Source organism: Marmota marmota, unplaced genomic scaffold, assembly GCF_001458135.2.
Source record: "Marmota marmota marmota unplaced genomic scaffold, marMar, whole genome shotgun sequence".
Classification (NCBI taxonomy): Eukaryota; Metazoa; Chordata; class Mammalia; order Rodentia; family Sciuridae; genus Marmota; species Marmota marmota.
Genome location: NW_026000185.1, coordinates 20724542 through 20745435, shown reverse-complemented (window position 1 = coordinate 20745435; position 20894 = coordinate 20724542). Strand labels below are relative to the sequence as shown.

At 43.9% G+C, this 20894-nt stretch overlaps 1 protein-coding gene and 1 long non-coding RNA gene across 2 annotated transcripts in view; one reads left to right on the top strand and one right to left on the bottom strand.

Annotated features, from left to right (window-relative positions):
* The first annotated feature begins 3399 nt into the window (after positions 1-3399).
* Positions 3400-5599, top strand: Zg16 (zymogen granule protein 16). Its single transcript, XM_015491287.2, has 4 exons — positions 3400-3424; positions 4105-4166; positions 4328-4460; positions 5180-5599. Exons 1-4 carry the CDS (start codon positions 3411-3413, stop codon positions 5478-5480), a joined length of 510 nt encoding a protein of 169 aa, XP_015346773.2. The 5' UTR covers positions 3400-3410; the 3' UTR covers positions 5481-5599.
* Positions 5600-14454: 8855 nt separating this feature from the next.
* LOC125612367 overlaps positions 14455-20894 on the bottom strand; it is a 7715-nt gene continuing 1275 nt past the window's right edge. The window contains exon 2 of the long non-coding RNA XR_007342723.1: positions 14455-15287. This is a non-coding gene — a long non-coding RNA (uncharacterized LOC125612367). The remainder of the gene's footprint in view (positions 15288-20894) is intronic.

Sequence of the window (20894 nt, the reverse complement as noted above, 5' to 3'; positions counted from 1 at the left end):
AATAAGGAGAGACAGAGGGCAGTTAGAGAGAGGAAAGAGCTACAGAGAGGACCTGGGACAGACACAGAGGCAAGGATGAGAGACAGGGGAAAGGCGTGGAGAGAAGAAATATAAAGGAAAAAACCTAGCCAGGTGTGGTGGCACACCTGCAATCCCAGCTAAACTCCTAAGCAGGAGAATGACAAGTTCAAGGCCAGTCTGGGCAATTTAGGGAGACGCTGTCACAATATAAAATTATGGCAAAAAAAGGGCTGGGTTTGTAGCTTCGTGATAGAACGCTTGCCTAGCATGGGTTTAATCCCCAGTGCTGAGGAAGGAAGGAAGGAAGGAAGGAAGGAAGGAAGGAAGGAAGGGAGGGAGGGAGGGAGGGAGGGAAATAAGAAAACCCTCAAGAGCAGGAGATGCTGGTAAAGATCAGGACATAAAGGGTGTTGTGAGTGTACTATATCATTAACATAGACCAAACATGTTTGTGTCTTTCCACAATGTCAGAATTTATTAAATAACAATAAATTCACAGGCTACACCACTTTTATCAGTGGCAGTTCACTGAACACTTGTGGGTCACCTGGTAGTCATAAATCAGACAATCACAGGTTCTTTTATTCCAATCTTAATTTCTAATATCTATAACATTTAAGTCACACAGTTTTGTATCACAATGACTAGACTACTCAACAAGAACAAACTAGAGGAGGAAAAGTTTACTGTGGATCATGGTTTTACACACACACACACACACACACACACACACTACAGAAAGGCTAAGAAAGGACTAAGGCAGCCACAGGGGTTCTGAAGGCTGAACTGAGAACAAAGGCATAGAGTAGATATGAATGCAAAGAGGTGGTAGGTGGTCAGATAAAATTACTAACCAGCCAAAGAACTTGTTCAGAGCATAGAGCTGTCAAAGCACAGGAACTTATTCTAGGCCAAGGTTTGGATGGAGGGGTGGATGGCAGTTTCAGTGTATGCTTGAGGTGTCAACTTGCAGTGGGACTTGTGTGGTTGTCAAGGGAAGGAGAAAGCATACTCTGCTAAAGCCTGAGGACCAAGATTTGGAGGTTTGTTGATGTGGCAATTTTCCTGGGCCAGGCTTGTGACAAGTGACCAGGTGATGGGGGGTCAAAGTGCTGTCATGTCCAGTCTTAGGGTGCCCCTCCTTTTATGGGTCTTAAGTGAGAGGTTTCCACCAGCTGGTGGTCTGGTGTGTTGGATAAGCTCTTGGGTCTGGTTTTTCTGATGTGAGTTTGATAGGCCCATGTATCCACGTGCTTCTGATTAATTTGATGAATTCACAGGTGGACATTCTTATTAGCATGATTCATTTATTTATCAGTTTATGCCTTATGGTTGTGTCCAGCAGATGGTAGCTGTTTACTTGTACAAACAAGGTGTAGATTCATTCCACCTCAGCACTTAAACTCAAAATGTAAAGAAACTATATATAGCTTTACAAAATGAGTAACAAAGGTTTAGGCACAAAGGCAAATTGAGAGAGTAAGGGACAACAAAATAAAACAATTGGAATGAGGAAAAAGTTAAGATATCAGGATATGCTTATCTTCAACCTGGAGAAAAGGAGACAGGAAGAGACATGAAACAACTTTACTCCAGGAATCTCGCCATTAGGAGCCCCACCCTAATTCCGGCTCCTCGGGCAGGTCTTCCTTTGCTAAGTGGACAACTCCTCAGCCCCAGATGGTCAGCCTGTAAGGGATGGGTGAGGTGTGCTGAATGCCCACCCATGTGATTAAGTACTGACACAAGCTGGGTGCAGTGGCACTAGCCTGGAATTCCAGCAACTTGGGAGGCTGAGGCAGGAGGATTGCAAGTTCAAGGCCAGCCTTGGCAACTCAGTGAGCCAGTTATTCAGCAACTTAGCCAGACGCTGTCAAAAAATAAAATAAAAAATGGGTTTGGGGTGTTCTTTATCAGAGGTAGGGTACTTGCCTAGCATGCATGAGGGCCTGGGTTTGAACTCTGGTAATAGGGGAAAAATCAAATACATAAATAAAGAGGGCTGTGGGTATATTCTAACCCCCTCCAACCCCTCACCCGGGCTCCATTCTTCTCTCCACTTGGAAGACCCTGCTGACTCTCAGGAGTCAGAGGATTAGCCCTAGAGGGGTCAGGCACTAGGGGTTGGTTCTGGGGATTTTAGGTCTAGAGAACTCAGTTCTAGAACAGAAGGCCTAAAAAGAGAAGAAATCTGATATTGTTCTTGGGTCTATTTCAGGCCTAAAAAAGGTAGCAATTATCTTGTTTGGGCTATATAGCCTTGGTGTCCAGGAATGCTGAGAGTCCAAAGTGCAGAACTACCCACAGAGGAAGACCTGCATACCCTTGGTTCCTCAGGGTCCCATTTGCCCACTAGATTGACTGTGTCTTAGAGAGGGGTTCAAGGTCCACCTCCAGCCCCAAATGACCTTTCTCAGATAGATGGAGGATGAATAGATGAGTGAACAAGGAAAAAAGCAACTAATGGTAGCTCAGTGGTAGAGTGCTTGCCTTGCATGTGTGAGGCACTGGATTGGATCCTCAGTACCACATAAAAATAAATAAAGATACTTTGTGTTCATCTACAACTAAATAAATATTTTTTAAAAAAGCAACTAACTCAAAATATTAATCCATATGGTGGTCATATGGGTGTTCATTATGTAATTCCTTGAACTTTACCATGTTTGAATTTATTGTAATAAAATAACAGAAGGAAGAGAGAAAATTGTCAGGCAAATAGTATTCACTGTTCAATATAAGGTACCGGGAGTGCATTTTCCTTTTGGGAGAATGTACATTTCAAATGCCCAGAGAGGGCAATGGTTATCCTGACAAAGGGCAGATTTCAGGTGAGAGCCTCTCAAACCTTTTGGGGAGAGAGAACCTTCCACAGAGCTCCTTAAATTACACCCCAGAGGTGACTAGCTACTTTGCAGTAACTCAAAGTTTCTGGCCTTTTGGTGACATTTCTGAAGTTTATCTTGCCCCTCAGAGATTTGGCACTTGGCCCAGAGTGGACCCCACCTTGCCACCTGTAACCCTTGGGGGAAGGGCAGGATAAGATGTTCCAGACCCTGCCCGACACCTGATCCTAAGAGGCTGATCATGTTTGTTCAGGAGGTGAGGTTCACACGATAAGGAGCAAGGGAAGGGCTTGGACCTGGTATAAATGGTCTGAAAGTTTCTGGGGGATTATTTTGCATCTGAAACCGCCAGGTGAGGGGTGACAGGATGCTTGGATCTGAGTTGGGAGTTTTTCAAATCTAAGCTGGATAAGAGGATGCCTGGATTGAGTGACGGGGGCATTTGAATGTCAGTTAAGTGGGGCACCTGAATCTGATCTACATGAGGTGCAAAGATGCCTGATTTCAGCTGAAGGAATGGGGACACTTGTGATGCTCAGAGAAATGAAAACGGTCAGGTTTGTGTTATTGGAGAAAGGATTATGACAAGTAGACCAGGTACCTGGGATCTAACGTCTTGAGCTCATCACAATTCTTTCTGTAATTTCTAAGTCTCTCTCAGTTTCACCAAAACTGCTCAGATGCTGGTACCAGCACAATCTCTTCTACTACCACTTCAGCCCAGGTGACAGAGGCACCTCTAAAATATTCCTTTCCTTCTGATTTGAGACCATGGTAAAGCTAGAGATTTAACCATGCCCCAGATGCTCCATAAACCAGGCTAATCTACTAACTGACCAAGTGCAGTTAGGCTTTGCTCAGCTTCTTATTTGGTAAACTCACCCCTCTCTATGCTTTGGAGATGTACTCTACTTCCTCTTTAGAACACTGCTTTGTGCCAAGATGGAATGGGGCTTGACACAGCTTAAAATCTGGACAGAGTCAGAACTGATCTTTTGGTTTGGAAGGGAGAAAGAGGACTGGCTATAGGCAGACCAGGGAAACCCAGAAGGTACTGTTTGGAAGGAAGGAACAAGACCATAGATGAACAGTCCTCTTTAGGTTCAAGACTGAGCCGGCAAGATCTGAGTTGAAGTTCTGAAAAATCCAAGTCTAAACTGGAGACCAGGGATGCCTGGGTAAATGAAGTCCAATGGGAAAAGGATACAGCCTCATTTTTCCTTTCTTCCCACTCCAGCCCCAGAATGTTGACGATTGCTATCCTAGCCCTTCTTTGTGCCTCAGCCTCTGCCAATGCCAGTAAGTGTGACACCACAAGCCTGGGAATGGGATCATGGGAAGGCAGCCCCTGACCTGCTGTTGGCTCGGTGGTGGGCACAGAGTCGTGGGAGGAACAGGGGTGGCGGGGAGCAGCTGAGTTCCCTGGGGATTTCTCGCTCCAACTCCTCTCTTCTCTCCAGTTCAGGCTAGGTCCTCCTCCTACAATGGAGAGTATGGAGGTGGTGGAGGACAGCGGTTCTCCCATTCTGGCAACCAGCTGGATGGCCCCATCACTGCCCTTCGTGTCCGTGTCAGTCGATACTACATTGTAGGGTAAGATTCTTTGATTTTCTGTGGTTTGGGGACTCTCTAGGATCTTATCAAATTGGCAAGTTCTCATTAGCTTTGGATCACTTCTGTTTCAATCAATAAGTCAGAGGTAAAACATGATATGGTGAAAGTTGTTAGAGGACAGGGATTCTAGACCTGTCATAACTCCTTAATTCCCACAACACATGTGACCTTGGCAAATCATATAACCATGAAGTCTCAGGGGCCTGGAAGTTTTCTACCCCCCATCTGAGGGGGCTCCTTTGCAATATTCCTATCGGGCATCCTCCATCTTTGCTTTGCTTCCCTCCTGAGATAGCCACATTTCTTTCATAGAGTTGGAAAACTATGATCTGCAGAGCCAAAATGTGTTTCCTTCTGATCCAGGTGATTTTCAAATGTTTGGAAATTATTTTGCCTGTTTCAAACGGAGGGGGGGGTGTGGTGGGAGGTGGGGACACAGTAGAACCCTGGACTCCAAATTCAAGTTCTAACACTGTTGTCTGGGTGATTCCGGGCAACTTCTTTTCTCTCTGAGGCTGTTTGTTGGCAAAATGAAGAGTTGAAATTCCCTGTGTGATCTTCTAGGGCTCATGTGGTTTACATTCCATGGGACTAAAAATGTCATGTCACCAGTTTGAAGGTCTCAGCATGTAGGCCCAGAGGTCCTGAGTTGTGATAACCTTATTCAATGACTCCCTTCCTTCTCCACTTGTCCCCAGTCTCCAGGTGCGCTACGGCAAGGTGTGGAGTGACTATGTGGGTGGCAAATCAGGAGACCTGGAGGAGATCTTTTTGCACCCTGGTGAATCAGTGATTCAGGTGTCTGGCAAATACAAGAACTATCTGAGGAAGCTGGTCTTTGTGACAGACAAGGGCCGCTACCTGCCTTTTGGGAAAGACACAGGCACAAGTTTCAATGCTGTCCCCTTGCACCCCAACACCGTCCTTCGATTCATCAGTGGCCGAGCTGGTTCTGTCATTGATGCCATCGGCCTGCACTGGGATGTCTACCCTTGCTGACTGCAGCAGCAGCTGAGCTCCAGCCTCCTCCCTGGGGCACAGGGCACTGCGGTGGGGCATGAGAACTTCCTTATAATAACCCCCATCCAATTGGCTTAATAAAAAACTAGTTACAACTATCATGTATGTGGGTGTCTATGGTTGGGATCTACCTCCTGATTTTGATAAGAACATGCCACTCACATTTCTGGCTGTCTGTTGGATACTAATCTGGAAAAGTAGGAGGATGAGGGAGGGAATTAAAAAATACTGGACTTTTCTTTATCATTTATCAAGAGGAGATATTTTTAGCTTGTGCCAACTCTTTTCAAGGATAGATCCTAAGAATGTTTACCCAAATAGGAGGTCTGAGGCTAGGCTAAGGCCTAGTTGTGGCTTACTGCCCAAACCTGAGATGTCCTGTTTTCCAGCTCTCCTCTCCCCTGGTCCTTCTCTTGAAAAAAAGTGCTTATCTGCTAGAAGAATGTCACCTTACTCTATTGACCCAAACCCAGTCAATGTATGTAGTAATCATAGATCATTATCCTTTGTCCTTTTCTAGAATCCACCTAACTCCTGAAGTTTAGCTTAAGTTTATGCTGAAGGACTCTACCCTATTACTTCACCCCAGTTCTTCTCACCATTACCCATAAGCCCTGACATCCTTGTTTACCTCTCTCAGAACTGGGACTCTTTCCTCAGGCAATAACCACCTCCCCAACAGTGTAGAAGCTTGTCAGCACCATGCTCAAAAAAGGAAATTCTAAAGAGGAAAGATTTTCATTGTGGGTTGCCATGAATATAAGGGTTGGTTAGAATTCAAGGGAAGCATCAGGGTAACTGGATGCTTTAAGAAAGGATATAAAGTTGCTATGGAAATAATTTTTAGGACTCTAGTTTCCAGTCTTAGAATACTAACAGTTTTTTGTTGGTAGTGGTGGGGAGTTACACATTGCTTCTGACAGATTTATTCATATCACAGGAAATGTCAGAGTCACATTTCTTCTCAATTAGAGTCCCATTTCTTTTCAACTAGACAAAGATAACAGTTTCACACATGTAATTTTATAAATATTCACATTCTAGAAATGAGCTCATGACTAGCCTGTTTTTATAATTCCTTGCTTTTCAATAATTAATGGAACAGAATATTATGCCTTCGTAATTATTTTTATTGAGATATAAACCAAAACATAAAATTCACCCCTTTAAAGTGTGTAATTCAGTAGTTTTAAAAAAATATTTTTTTATTTATTAATGGACCTTTATATTATTTATTTATATGTGGAGGATTGAACCCAGAGCCTCACACATACTAGGCAAACGCTCTACCACTGAGCCACAACCCCAGCCTTTTTTTTAGTATAGTCAAAAGATTATGTAATCATCACCACTCTTTAATTCTAGAATACTTTCATTACCCCCAAAAGAAATCCAGCCAGGCCTGGTGGCACATGCCTATAATCCCAGTACCTCAGGAGGTAGAAGCAGGAGGATCGCAAGTTTGAGGTCAGTCTCAGCAACTTGGTGAGACCCTGTGTCAAAATAAAACATAAAAAGGACTGGGGATGTGGCTCAGTAGCTGAATTCCCATTGGTTCAATCCCCAGTACCAAAATTAATAAATAAAGAGAAAAGAAAAAAGAAATCCAGTACTCATCTTTAGTCACACTCTATTCTGTCGTCCTTGGTTACCACTTATCTACTTTGTACAGATTTGCCTATTCTGGATTTTACACATACAGATGGAATAATACCATAATGTGGCTCTTTTCTCTTTATTTTGAGACAGGGTTTCACTAACTTGCCCAGACTGGCTTCAAACTTGTGAAAGCAGTTCAAGTTGCTGGAATTATAAGCAAGTGCCACAGTGTGCAGCTAGTCAAATGACTTTATTGATGCTGTTACAAACATATTTTCCAGAGGATGCTAAAGGAGCACAAAAAGGGCAACTAGTTTTTTTTTTTTTTTTAAAGAGAGAGTGAGAGAGATAGAGGTAGAGAGAGAGAGAATTTTTTAATATTTATTTTTCTTTTTAGTATTTGGCAGACACAACATCTTTGTTTGTATGTGGTGCTGAGGATCGAACCCGGGCCGCACGCATGCCAGGCGAGCGCGCTACCGCTTGAGCCACATCCCAGCCCCGGGAACTAGTTTTTGCTGGGGGTGTCGGGAAAGACTTTGTGTAGGAAGGAGTGCGCATATGTGTATGTGTGGATGCAGGCAAGCAGGACTAGGGTCCACATGACACAGGAATAAGAAGATATGAAAATTACAGAGCTGTGGCTATAACTCAATGGTGGAACACACACTTAGCATAAACTCAGTCCTGGGTCCTGGATCCAATACCTGGGGGAAGAAAAAGAAAGAAAAGAAGACCACAAGTGATTCAATACATCTAAAATGCAAAGGATCACAAGACCTATGAAAAGGCAGGGCCTGTAAATGTCATGCTAAATAATTTAACCCTTATTTTATGGGCTATAGGGAGGCATTGATCCAACAGTTTACCTAGAAGACTAGTAGGACTTATATGAATGCATCATTTTTCTGTTGTAAGTGACGAAAATAAACTGCAGGTGAGGGCTGGGGCTATAGCTCAGTGGTAGAACCCTTGCCTAGCACAGGTGAGGTACTGGGTTTGATCCTCAGCACCACATTAAAAAAAAAATAAATAAATAATAAAGGTTAAATTTTAAATAATAAAGGTGAACAGAATGAGATAAGAAAGTTAAGAAACCAAGTTTAGATAAAAAATGATGAATGTTTGAACAAAGGCAGTTACCGAGAGAAGAGGAAGAATTGGAGAGATAGGGGGTAGAAGGGAAAGTAGACACTGAACATTTGAGGGTGAGTGAAAGATACTTTCATCATTTTTAATGGATCTTAGGTTCATGAGTCATGCTGCACATGGTGATTCCCACATGTAATTCCAGCAAATTGAGAGGCTGAGGCAGGAGGATCATAAATTTGTGGCCAGCATCAGCAACTTCTCAAAATTTTTAAAATTTAAAGAAAGGGCTGAGGATGTAGTTTGGGCAACTGGGAAGAGAAGGGTATCATCCTCTGAGATGGGGAATAAAAAAAAGGAAAAACTAATTAGTTCTTAGACTTGTTGAATTCTGAGATATCTGGTAAATCCTGGTTGAGATACAACATTATTATGCAAAGTAGCATCGAAGAATAAAGTTTTTGTTAACATTTTATTTTTGACAAATACTATTTATATTTAAGAGGTACAATAGGATGTTCTGACATGTTCATGATGTGAAATAATTATATTAGGCTAATTAACAAAATCCACCCTCATATATATATATATATATATATTTTTTTTTTTTGTATCAGGGATTAAATCCAGGAACACTTAACCATTGGGTCACATTCCAAGCCCTTTTTATATTTTTTATTTTTGTTTTTGTTTTTGAGACAAGGTCTCACCAATTTGCTTAGGACCTCTGAGTTGCTGAGGCTGGCTTTGAACCTGTAATCTTCCTGACTCAGCCTTCTGGGTTGCTAGAATTATAGGTGTGCACCACTATGCCTGGCCATGTGCTAATTTTTTTGTGATTAAAAACACTTAAAATCTGCTTTTAGCAATTCTGAAATATACAATGCATTATATATATGTGTGTGTTGTGGAAGGACACAATACCTTTATTTTGTTTATTTTTATTTTTATGTGGTGCCAGGGATTGAACCCAGTGCCTCTGCCTCATGTATGCTAGGTAAGAGCTCTACCACTGAGCCACAACCCTGACCCCTATACAATGCATTCTTACTAATTATAATTGCCATTTCCTGCAACAGATTACTAAAGCTTATTCTCCTGTCAAACAGAAACTTTGAATCCTTTGATCAATCTCTTCCCTTCCCCATCTACCACCCTCTGCCAGCCTCTGGTAACCATCATCCCACTTCCCACTTTTCAACACCTTTAGATTTCCCATATGAGTGAGACCATGCAGTATTTGTCTGGCTAATTTCATTTATCACAATGTCTTCCAGGTCCATCCATGTTATCTCAAATGACAGGATTTGGGAATAAATCTTTATTTATTTATTTATTTATTTATTTTTTATTAGTTACACATGACAGTACAATGATCTTGACAAATCATACATTTGAATCAAATGGGGTATAATTTCTCATTTTTCTGATTGTACAGGTTGCAGAATCACATTGGTCATACAGTCACCTATATACATACAGCAATAATAATTCCTATTTTATTCTACTGCCCTTCCTATCCCCAGGAATAAACCTTGATGCAGATTTTTTTTCAATATTTTGTTGTCGATGGATCTTTATTTATATGCAGTGCTGAGAATCGAACCCAGTTCCTCATGCATGTTAGACTTTACCACTGAGCTCAACCCCAGCCCTGGAGCGGATTTTAAATGGAGCAACCTAAGTTCACGAGTCATGCACAGAGGTGATTCACATACGTAATCCCAGCAACTTGGAAGGCTGAGGCAGGAGGATCAAAAGTTGTAGCTAGCCTCAGCAGCACAGTAGTAAAGCACTCCTGGGTAAGATTCCCAGTACCAAAAGAAAAAATTAAAAAGCAGATTCATGAGTCATTAGCATAGAAACAATGACATTCAAGTGATGAATGTGAAAGAAATAACCTCAAGAAAACTATGGGTATATAAAATAAGAAAAAGGCTGAAGTCAGAGGATTGGGGAATACCAACATTTGATGTATGGTGCAAAGAAGTAGAATCAGTTAAAGAACTAGAGAATGGAGTGTTTTGGGAGGTAAAGAGAATACACTGGAAAGGAAGAGAGAAATTTCAATGAGTGGCTAATATCACGGACAAGTCAAGAAGAGACTTCAGTTTCCTCCCTTTGATGTTTGTTGACGTTTCAGCAATCATACAGTTATTAGTTATTTTGGCAAAAAAAAAAAAAAATTGCAGTGGATTGGGAGAAGCTGAAGCCAGGCTGCAGATAGTTAAGAAATGAATGGGAAGTGAGGATATGCTGGCAGCAAGAGTTGAATATTTTAAATTTGGCTATAGAATGCCAGAAGATTAACTAGTAAGTCATAGTTACAGGGGGATGCAAGGAAGGAGGTTTTGTTTTTTCTTAGGCAGGAAAGACATCAATGTTTATAAGATAAAGAGGAAGGAAAAATAGAAGAGGCTGAAGATTCTGGAAAAAGGAGAAAAATGATGGGATCAAGTCTTTAAAAAGATTGAAGAGGATAATTTATGAAGATAATGAAGCAGGAAACTTTGAGGGAAAAAAAGGGGGGAAATTATAATTAGTGGGATTACAGCTTGGTTTGTATACAAACTAAAACAAGGGAATTCATAGCTAACCTTTACTTGTTCAGTTAAATAAATAAGGCTACTTGCTATATCGGTCAGATTCTACCAGAGAAACAGGACCAGTAGGAGACATGCTTACATATGCATACAGGAATTTATTGTGTTCAATAAAATTACAGCCACAGGGGGTAGGGTATGCCTATAATCCCAGCTTCTGGGGAGGCTAAGGCGAGAGGATTGTAAAGTTCAAGGCCCTCTCAGGAATTTAGCAAGATCTTCAGCAACTTATTGAGACCCTGTCTCAAAATAAAAAACAAATAGGCCTCGGGATGTAGCTCAATGGTAAAGCACCCTTGGCTTCAATCCCCAGTACCTAAATAAATAAATAATAAAAATTATAGAAGTCCACTGTTTTGGACTAAGCCTTAACAGTCCACACTAAAAATTAAAATGAAGTAATCTGTGCTAAAGTTCTACACCCAAAATGAAGCCAGCCTTCCAAGAAATCAGGAGAGAAAAAACCTCAAATTTCCTAAATAGCCAGTTTCAATTGACATGATAAGGAAGTTTCTTGCAAAGGGTAATCTGAAGTAACTTTGTTAACAAATCAGTTATCTTCCTATGGTTTCATCTTCTTATCACCACTTTGAGAGGAAATTAACTTTGAAATGACCAATCCCTTCTTCATTCTGTTTCTGCTTTCTTTAGCCTGTCTATAAAACCAACCCCTTTCATTGAGCTCATGGGAATATTATTCTATGTATTAGCCTGATTCTAGTATTATGGAAAAATCAGACTGGTGAGAAACTCAGTGACACTCAGCGAACCTCAATGGGCTCCCACTTGAAAATTCTGGGCCCTAAGCAGTGAGCTTACAGGGTTTTTATAGGGCGGTGTAGGAGATTGGGTTATAAGGGTGGTACTGGCTGCTAACAAGTGGGTTTGAAATTTGGGTTGCTCAAGTGGGAACAGCGGCTAGGGCAGGGCAGTAAGTAAATCTGGTTACAGAAGCAAAAATGGCGGTTATCTCTGTGTAGAGACTTCCACTTGGTTCTAGGCCCACCTCTGGTTTAACTGATAACTTCTCCTGTGGCCTACTGGGTTTGTTTTGGATATTTTTCCTGTTAATTCCCCCCTTTTGGTGCTTTTTCCAACTTGTGGATCAGCATCAACCTCAGGCCTGTTGGGAGAGTGAAACCCCTCATTTTCATCAGGTTCCTCCTGGCCAAGGGGCCTATATTGGGTTACCAATAATTACAGTTTGATTGACTCTAATCATGGATGAAAGCAGGTAATGAGATTGAGGATACATGGACCAAATAAAAGTGCCAATAGGATTATGAGGAGGGAGCCAGTCACGTGGAGGAGCTATGAAGGTCAACTCCAGATGTTATTCCAGTGGCTCCAGGAATCTGCTAATTCCTGTCATTTACGTGGGACTCAGTCCTATAGTTGCTGGGCCATATCCCTGATGATCTCCGATTGGTTTGCATAACAGCATTCTTCATTTAGGAAGAGACAGATTCCTCTCTTTTCAGCTGTTATTAAGTCTATTCCCCTCCGATTTTGCAAAACTGCCTCAGCCAGGTAGGGGTACTAATGATTTGGCCCACTTGTTCAGTATCATGTTAAGTCCTTAGATGGTTTGTAGTAAAAGGTGGTTGATGAAGTGATTCCTCCTATGCCTGTACCTATTCTGGTTATTATCCCCAATCCAATTAGCAGCAGTATGAACTGGATGGTTCTCTTTGATTGTAGACGAGCCGACAGAGGTTATGGGGAGGGTTTGGTTATTAAGTACTATGTTCATCTGAGGGATAAGGAAGGCCAAAGCACAGGTCCTTGTCTAATTAGTGGGCAGGCATACATAAGCCATCTGTCTCACATATAATAAATAGGCCTTGTCGGGGGTGGCACCATGTTGTGTTTGTGGGCCATCCACCTGTTAATGCTTGGTCACGTTGGTCCCTAGTTAAATTGCCAATGAAGGCTCTGCCCCTTCATTGCTGTCATGCATTCAGGAGCCTGTTGAATCAGTATGACTGCCCCTAAATGGGCCTCATGGATAAATGTGGAGGGGGCTCTGTGGCTGTAAAATTTCCCAATAGTATTGGCGAGGCTAAGTAATGCAGGGTTTCCATGGATAAGCACAACCAGCAATACTTGGCCAGCTGAAGGTTGGTATCATTAAGAAGGGAGTGGGGCTGCACTTAGCAACAGGTCCAACTGGGAGTCCAAATTAAGAGGCGTGGGTGGTTTGTATGGAATAAGGGGGCTTTCTGGTGGAGTGGGGAATGGGTGCACAAGTCCGGGCCCACCCAAGAGACTGAAGGGATGATGAGGCCTGGGTTGAAGGTAACAAGTAGTTCCCCAAGTTCCACAGTAGCCATTCCATAAACATAAGTTGTCCCCTTATGTCTGCATGGTTGTCTGTGGAGAGGCAGGGTGTAAAATGAGTGCTGGGGTCAGTGTACTGGGAGCATGTGTAGCGTGTGGAAAGGGAGGTATGTATTTTATGATAACAAAGTAGGAAAGATAGGTAACAACATAAGCCCCTTTTCCCATTATCAGTTTGCTAGGGTTATAGTAACCCATAAAAGAGAGGTGGCAAAGTGTAATCCAGGAGCATTAATAGCTGAAAGGAATGGGGAGGGGAGTGTGTTCAGGCTACAGACAACCAGACAGCAGCACAACTTCCTATTCTAAGGAGATAGCAGGAGGCTAGTCACAATCTCTGACCCATGCTCCAATCTTGGGGTTCAGTGACATCTAATCCAACATCAAGGCATATAGCAACAGTGCTTATTAGCAGCAAGGGATAGATGTAACAGAGGGGGTTCATTTATATTTTGATAGGTGAATCCTCAAGCTTCTGCTGTGCACTGACCGACCAGCCTCTGGAGTATGGTCAGAGCAGGGCTGGAGTTCTATTTGCTGTGGATTCCTGGGTCATTCTCTGTGCTTAATTTGATGGGGGTAGTTGGGTCCCATACTGTTTGCCAGTTGTTAAGGTCTGTTGGAATTGCATTCTTCATCCAGGAGTGATGGATCCAGGGAGTAACACCTGCAACCTTAAAAGAAGTGGGAGTTGCCTATATTACCAGATGGGGACCAGTAGGCTGGAATGGCTCCTTTTTCCAATCCTTTACCCAAATCATGTCTCCTGTTTGGTGGGGATAAGCCCAGTTACCCATGGGAATGGGGGTCCTTTCTGAAACTTCTTGGAAGGTATGGTGTAGGATTTTTCCCAGGGCTTGGAGATGTCAAGACATTTCCAAGTTTCCAATCTGCTTGAGGTCTCCCCTAAGCCTGAGAGGGGGATCTGCCATAGAGAATCTCAAAGGGTGAGTGGTTAACCAGAGGGTTGTGGGGTACAGCATGCTCTTTGTAGGGCTAATGGTAATATTTCCATTCAGGGGGACTGAGTTTCCTGGCAGAGCGCAGATAAAGTGGTTTTTAAGATCCAATTCATGTGCTCTACTTTACCTGAACTTTAAGGTCTATATGCTGCTTGGAGTTTCCATTTTATTTTTAACATCTGAGCCAGGCCTTGGTCTATTTCTGCAATGAAGCCCAGACTGTTATCTGATCCGATAGAGAGTGGAAGCCTGTATCTGGGAATAATTTCTCTCAAAAGGGCCTTTACTACTTCTGCCTTTTCTGTGCATCTAGGAAAAGCTTTAACCCACCCTGAATAAGTACAGACAAGGACCAGGAGGTATTGGTATTCCCAACAGGTCTTGACCTCTGTGAAATCTATCTGCACATCCTTGAAAGGCCTGGTTCCTGTTGTTTGTACCCTGGGGCTTAATTTAGTATTAGTTTGTGCACATGTGCTACAATACTGGGGACAAAGAGTCTCTGGTCAGGCAGCTTCCACCAGCTACCTTCTTCCTTTATTCCTTTGCCCACTGTTCCTCTTCCTTAGTATAATTAGGGGTAGGAGGCAGCTCTGGGGCCCTCAAGAGCTTGGCGGTTCGATTCAGCTCTCTGAGGGAACTTAGTTTCTCTGCAGCCTCCTTTGTCGCACGGTCAGCCAGGTGATTTCCCCTGCTGACACAGTCTGAGCCCTTTTCGTGGCCCCTGCACCTGGGATGGCTCCCAGACTGCATCCAACATTTGGAGATTTTTCTTCCTTCTTCTTAATCTCTTTTCCTTCTGACGTCAGTACTTTCTTTCCTTGTAGATCACTACATTCACGTGCAGGGTGGCAAAGGCATTCTTTGAATCAGTATAGAGGTTCACTGTTACCCTTTTGCCCATCATAATGCCTGGGCCAATGCCCAAAGTTGAGCTAGCTATGTGTACCATCCTTGCAACAGGGCTTCAGCCTATGTGATGTCGTTAGCAGTAGTGACTGTGAACCCAGCTTTCCATTGTCCTCTCTGGACAAATCTGCTTCCATCTGGAAAGAGTTCAAGTTTTGAATCTGAGAGGGAGACATCCATTAAGTCTGGTCTGTTAGAGTCAACTCCATCCATCATTTCCTCACAGTTGTGATCTGGAGGCCCTTTGTTGGCAGGAAAGTAGCAGTGTGATGGCAAAACCAGACCTGGTTATGAAATGAAATTACAAAAACATTACAATAAGAAACCAATACCTGGGGAGGGGTCAGTTCTGTTCCCCTCTCTCCAGGAAGCCTAATTAATCATGGGCCCCTACCTTTTGGGTTGTAAATAACTGCCCTAGGAATCTGACTACTCCGTTTTGAAATGTAACAGATACCTATGAAAAGAGCTGTTTTTCTTATCTGTTTCTGTAAGCATCCTTTATGTTAGAGACCCTGCACAGGGTCTTCAGCTGCATAGATTAGGAACTGTTTTTTTTTTTTTAAAAGAGGAAAGCCCCAGTGATAGGATGGGTCTAAGATGATGTCAAATAACCTATAAATATTGTGAAAAACTGTGGACCAGGGCTCAGAATTTGGAGTTTTGTGTGGTAAGCCATTCTTATAGACCGTGGCCGCCATTAGAAGATGGCGCCGGCTTCCACTGTGGCCTGTGATAAACAACTCCTTTTATGGAGAGTTGGCGCGCAATCCCTTACCACCCTATGAGAGAGATCCACGTGGCGGCTTAGGATTGGGATGCGGGGGGCTTTATGAAGCTGTGCTTGGGTGTGTCGGGCGGCGGGCGCTAGAAGATGATACATGACTCAAGGCCTGAATAAACTGTTGAAAGAAGAATCCTGTGTCGTGTTTCCCTTGCCGGCGAGGGGTCGCGACAGTTTTGTTTTCCTCTGGGCCCGCCAGTGTAAAATAAAGTTTGGAGTTCTCCTCTCTGAGTGCTGCTTGCTGTTTCTGGTCATCTGTTTCCCTGCAACAGCAGGGTTTGAATTTCACATGGTTTCAAACCTGACTCATGGGTTTTCACATAGTAGTCCTTGATAATGAGCTACATTGGAACAGGTTAACCATGTGTGTCCTTGCCCATTCATTAGTGCCACGACAGCATGGGAAATCTCAACATTAATCCTATCCCAGGGTGTGCTTTTTGACTTCCTCGATTAAGGTTACCATACATAGCAGCCAAGGCCTGAAAACATGGTGGTCACCTTGAGGCAACTGGGTCCATGTGTTTTGACAGGTAGGCCACAGGCCGCTGCTATGGACCCACTGTTTGGGTAAGGACTCTGATTCAAACACTCTCTTTATCTCTTGGGAAGCCTTTTCTTGGTCCTGTCTCCAGTTCAGAGGGTCCTTTTCAGAACCTGCTGTGACTTCATAGAGTGATTTGGCCAGGCTAGAATATCTAGGTATCCAGATGCGGCAGAACCCTGCTGCTCCAAAGAATTCTTAGGCATCCTTTTCAGTCTTTGGTTGTGGAATGGAGCAGATGGCCTGTTTTCTTTCTGGACCTAGGGTGTGTCATCCTTTGGAAATGATGAACCCAAGGTACTGGATCTCTTGCTGGCACATTGGGCCCTTTTCCAAGAAACTCTGTAGCCTGCCTGGCAGGCTAACAATGCTTTTGTTCCTTCCCAGCATTTCTCAAAGTTGGGACTTGCCAGGAGAATGTCATTCACATATTGGAACAAGGTACAGCCTGGGTTTTCTTTCAAAAAAGTTGACAGGTCTGCTACTAGGGTTTCTCACAACAGGGTGGGTGAGTTTTTGAATCTCTGAGGCAGTCTAGTCCAGGTCATTTGTGGTTTTTTTCCCCCTTTAGGGGTATTCCCACTGGAAAGTGAATAGAGGCTAGCTAGCCAGGGTCAGGTAGAGGCAGAAGAAAGTGTCTTTTAGGTCCAGACAGGTGAACCAGCTTGCTTATGGTGGCAGGAGGCTCAGAAGAGTATAGGGGTTGGGAACCACTGGGTGCAGCATGATAAAGGCATTGCTGATTGCCCTTAGGTCCTGGACAGGTCAGTAGTCACTTCTTCCTGCCTTCTTGACAGGCAGCAGTGGGGTGTTCCACGGCAACTGGCATTCAACCAGTATTCCTGCATCCTTAAGCCACTGCAAGTGGGCATGAATCCCCAGACATACTTCCCATGGCACTGGATATTGTCTCTGCCTAACAGGGAGAGCCCCAGGTTTGAGATCTACCATTATGGGTCCATGGTTGTGAGCCAAGCTGGGGGCCCTTTCTCAGCCCAGACATCAGGAAACTCCTCCAACAGGCAGGTGGGCTTCATCAGGTTCCCCCTCTCCTGGAGGTAAAGCTGCTATTCATCTTCTATAGGTATAATCCTGCCATGATAAGGATGTTTGGTTCCCTCAATTTAAGACTTGTGAGCCCTCCCTGGGTGAAGGTGATTTGGGCTCTGAGCTTTGTTAGTATGTCTCTTCCCAGCAGGAGAATTGGGCATTCTGGTAGGTACAAGAATTTGTGAGTCACCATGTGTCCTCCTAGCTGGCATATCCAGGATTCACACAACTGCTGGGTAATTTAGGTGCCGGTGGTACCGACTACTGTGCTGAGTAGGGCCACAGGTACAGTGACCATGGAGTGTTCAGTGACTGAATCAACCACGGAAGTCACTAACTGGCTACCCACCTTCATTTTGACTGTGGGTTCTCAGGGGCTCTGTAGTAAGGAGCCTGGTTTTCCCTAGTCTGCCTTGATTCTGGCCAGACCAATGAGGTTCTAGTTTCTGGTTTAGGTTGCCATTTTTGTCTTCTTCCCTGAGCAGTCTTGTTGGGTCCTTATATTGGTCCCTTATGATGAGGACATTCATTCTTTCAGTGGCCAGTCTCCTTGCAATAGGCTCAGTGGTCTTGTCAGAGCAGGGCTCTTCTATTGGGTCCCCCCTTTCATGGTGGGGCTGACTACCTGGTCAGATTTTGCTAGAGCTGCAGCCAATAAAGATACCTTGATTTTCATTTTCTTTTTGGCTTCCCATTTAGCCTCATGGTCTTGATTCACAAAGACCCTGTTTGCCTCTTCTATCAGCTGGGTGACATTCATTCCAGCGAGCCCTCAAGTTTCTGGAATTTCCAGTGAATGTCAGTGTAGGTTGGGCCACACAAACACTATGTTGACCATTCACTGGTTTTCTGATGTTTCTGAATCAAAAAGAGTGTACATTCAGAAGACCTCACGCAGTTTCTTGTAGAAGTAGCTGATGACTCCTTTGGTTTCTGGATAACTGCTGCGGTTTTGAACGTGTTATTGGCTTTTTAGCTCCTGCCAAGCCTGTAGGAGGGCACCACAGTACTGACTGAGGGCTCCTTGTCCATCCACTATAATGAAGTCCCAGGCAGGCCAAGCATCAGGGATGCCTCAGTTGCCCAAGCTTCTGCATCTAGGGTTCCTGCTGGGGCTTTCCCCTTGGAGCCAGCTGTGAACATCTGTCAAGATTCATTGTCGGGCTGGGGATGTGGCTCAAGCGGTAGCACGCTTGCCAGGCATGTGTGCGGCCTGGGTTCGATCCTCAGCACCACATACAAACAAAGATGTTGTGACTGCTGAAAACTTAAAAATAAATATTGAAATTCTCTCTCTCTCTTCTCTCTCTCTGTCTCTCTCTCTTAAATTTAAAAAAAAAAAATCCATCTTTAAAAAAAAAAAAAAAGATTCATTGTCACTCTTCCATGTTGAAATATGGAAGGATCTGGTGGCAATCATGCCAAGTAGCTTGGTAGTTCTGAAATATGGTCTCTGGGAGGCTGATCATGGCTTGGGGCTTCTCTGAATAGGATGGTGTGTAGGGTCTCCAGTTTAGGAGATCTGTGGTACTAAAAGATTGGTAATACAGGATAGAGCACCTGGGCTGGACAATGCTGTCTGTCCCATTTATCTGTGGTAGCCCCTGCATTTCCTGGAGTGGCATCTTGAGGGTCACAGTCAAAGGGGATGGTGCTTGGGATGAACAATGGCATTGCCTCATGGGCTGTGGACTTGGCCTCCAGGCCAGAGGAGAGCTTGGGGTGCTGTCTGGACTGGGAGGCTGCTGAAAAGGTTGAGGGGGACTCACTGAAGGCAGCAGGGTGTCTGGGAGATGCAGTGTTGGTTGCCTCAATGGTGGCAGCATGCTAGGAGCGTTTGGGGGGCAGCACAGCTGGCTCATCCTCTGGGTCCTCTTGCAAAACAAGCTTGATCAGCTCATGGTCTTTGGGATTCTTTACCTGGGCCACAAAAATTGCTTTGCCCGTACAACCAGAGATAAGAAAAATTGTGCTCTATATGTGTGATATGAATTTTAATGCATTCTGTTGTCATATATAACAAATTAAAATTAAAAAAAGAAAGTGTAGTATATATATACATAATGGAATATTACTCAGCATTAAAAGAGAATAAAATCATGGCATTTGCAGGTTAAAAAAAAAAAAAGCTGCTTTGTCCCTTTTTGTTAGCACATCAGACCCAAGGAGGCACGCTTTGGGCTATCTGAAGCCAGGATACAGTGGAACTGATTTGGGTATCTGGGGATCCCTATTACAACCTGATAGACGGCCCTAACAGTACTTCTTCAGAGGGCCATTCCAATTTGCACAGTGTGTGCAACTTTCCTGGAGACATTTGATCCCATAGTCTCCCGAGAATCCCTTCTTGAAATTTTTAAGTCTAAGGTTTCAAGGAACTTCCACCCATGGTAGTCAGGTAGTGCTCTCTATTTCCCACCCTATGTGTTCCCCTCTTTGAATTGGTGATACAAAGACAAACAAGGGAGGGTGCCCCTTCAAGAGAAGAGACCAACCAGATGTCTGCCTGGCTGCCTTCAAAAAGAACTTAGGTGCCTCTTAGCATCAATGGTGGGGTCAGCCTCATGACTCTGGATCCGGTTGCCCAGATGCCACCTTAAGCTACATGAGGGCCACCGTGGAATTGCAGAACAGACCCATTCAGACTCTGTAGCTTTCTGCCATGGAGCAACAAACTCAAATCTGAGATGCCAGCAAATCAGATCGCTCATCCACACATTCACACATCAAAGGTTATTGGATTTCCTCCCCACTTTGGGAGGTCCCTGACTTGTAGAGTTTCTTTTGGGGACTGATCAAGCTCCCCTTCCGCCCAGTGGGATGGGACCTGACTGGGGACTGACTTTTCTAGGGTCTTACTGGGTCCGGACGAGTTGCCAGGTGAGTTGGTAGATTTCTTCTTGGAGTTGCCGTTGGAGTCTGGTTGGGGCAAGGCTGCCTGGAGGGTTGGCACTCCAGGGTGAAGAAGGAACTAGAATACCTATGGGTGGTGCACCACCTAATGAGTCCCTTCCTACTCAGTGCAGTCCAGCCACTGGCTGTTGGCTCGAGGAATCAGAATGGTTGGAATCTTGCTGGTGCCTCAAGAAATGTGGAAAAATAGACTGACAAGAAACCAAGTGACACTTGAAGTAGGAGAACTTGGGTTTATTTATGCTAGCGGACACAGATGAGCTCACACTTGAAAATTCTGGGACCCAAACAGTGGGGTTACAGCACAGTGCAGGAGATCCGGTTACAAGGAGATAAGGCAGTGCAGGAGATCAGGTTACAAAGTGGTCCTGGCTTCTAATAGGTAGGTATGCAAGTAGGGGTTGTTCAAGCCAGAACAGCAGCTAGGATAGGGCAGGAAGCTTGTGGTGGGGAGCCTGGTTTCAGAAGCCGAAATGACCACTATCTCGGTGTGAGGACTTGCACTTCTCTTCTCCTGTGGCCCACTGGATCTGTTTTGGGTAATTTTCCTGTTCACTTTAATATATATATATATATATATACTGTCTCTTATACACATAT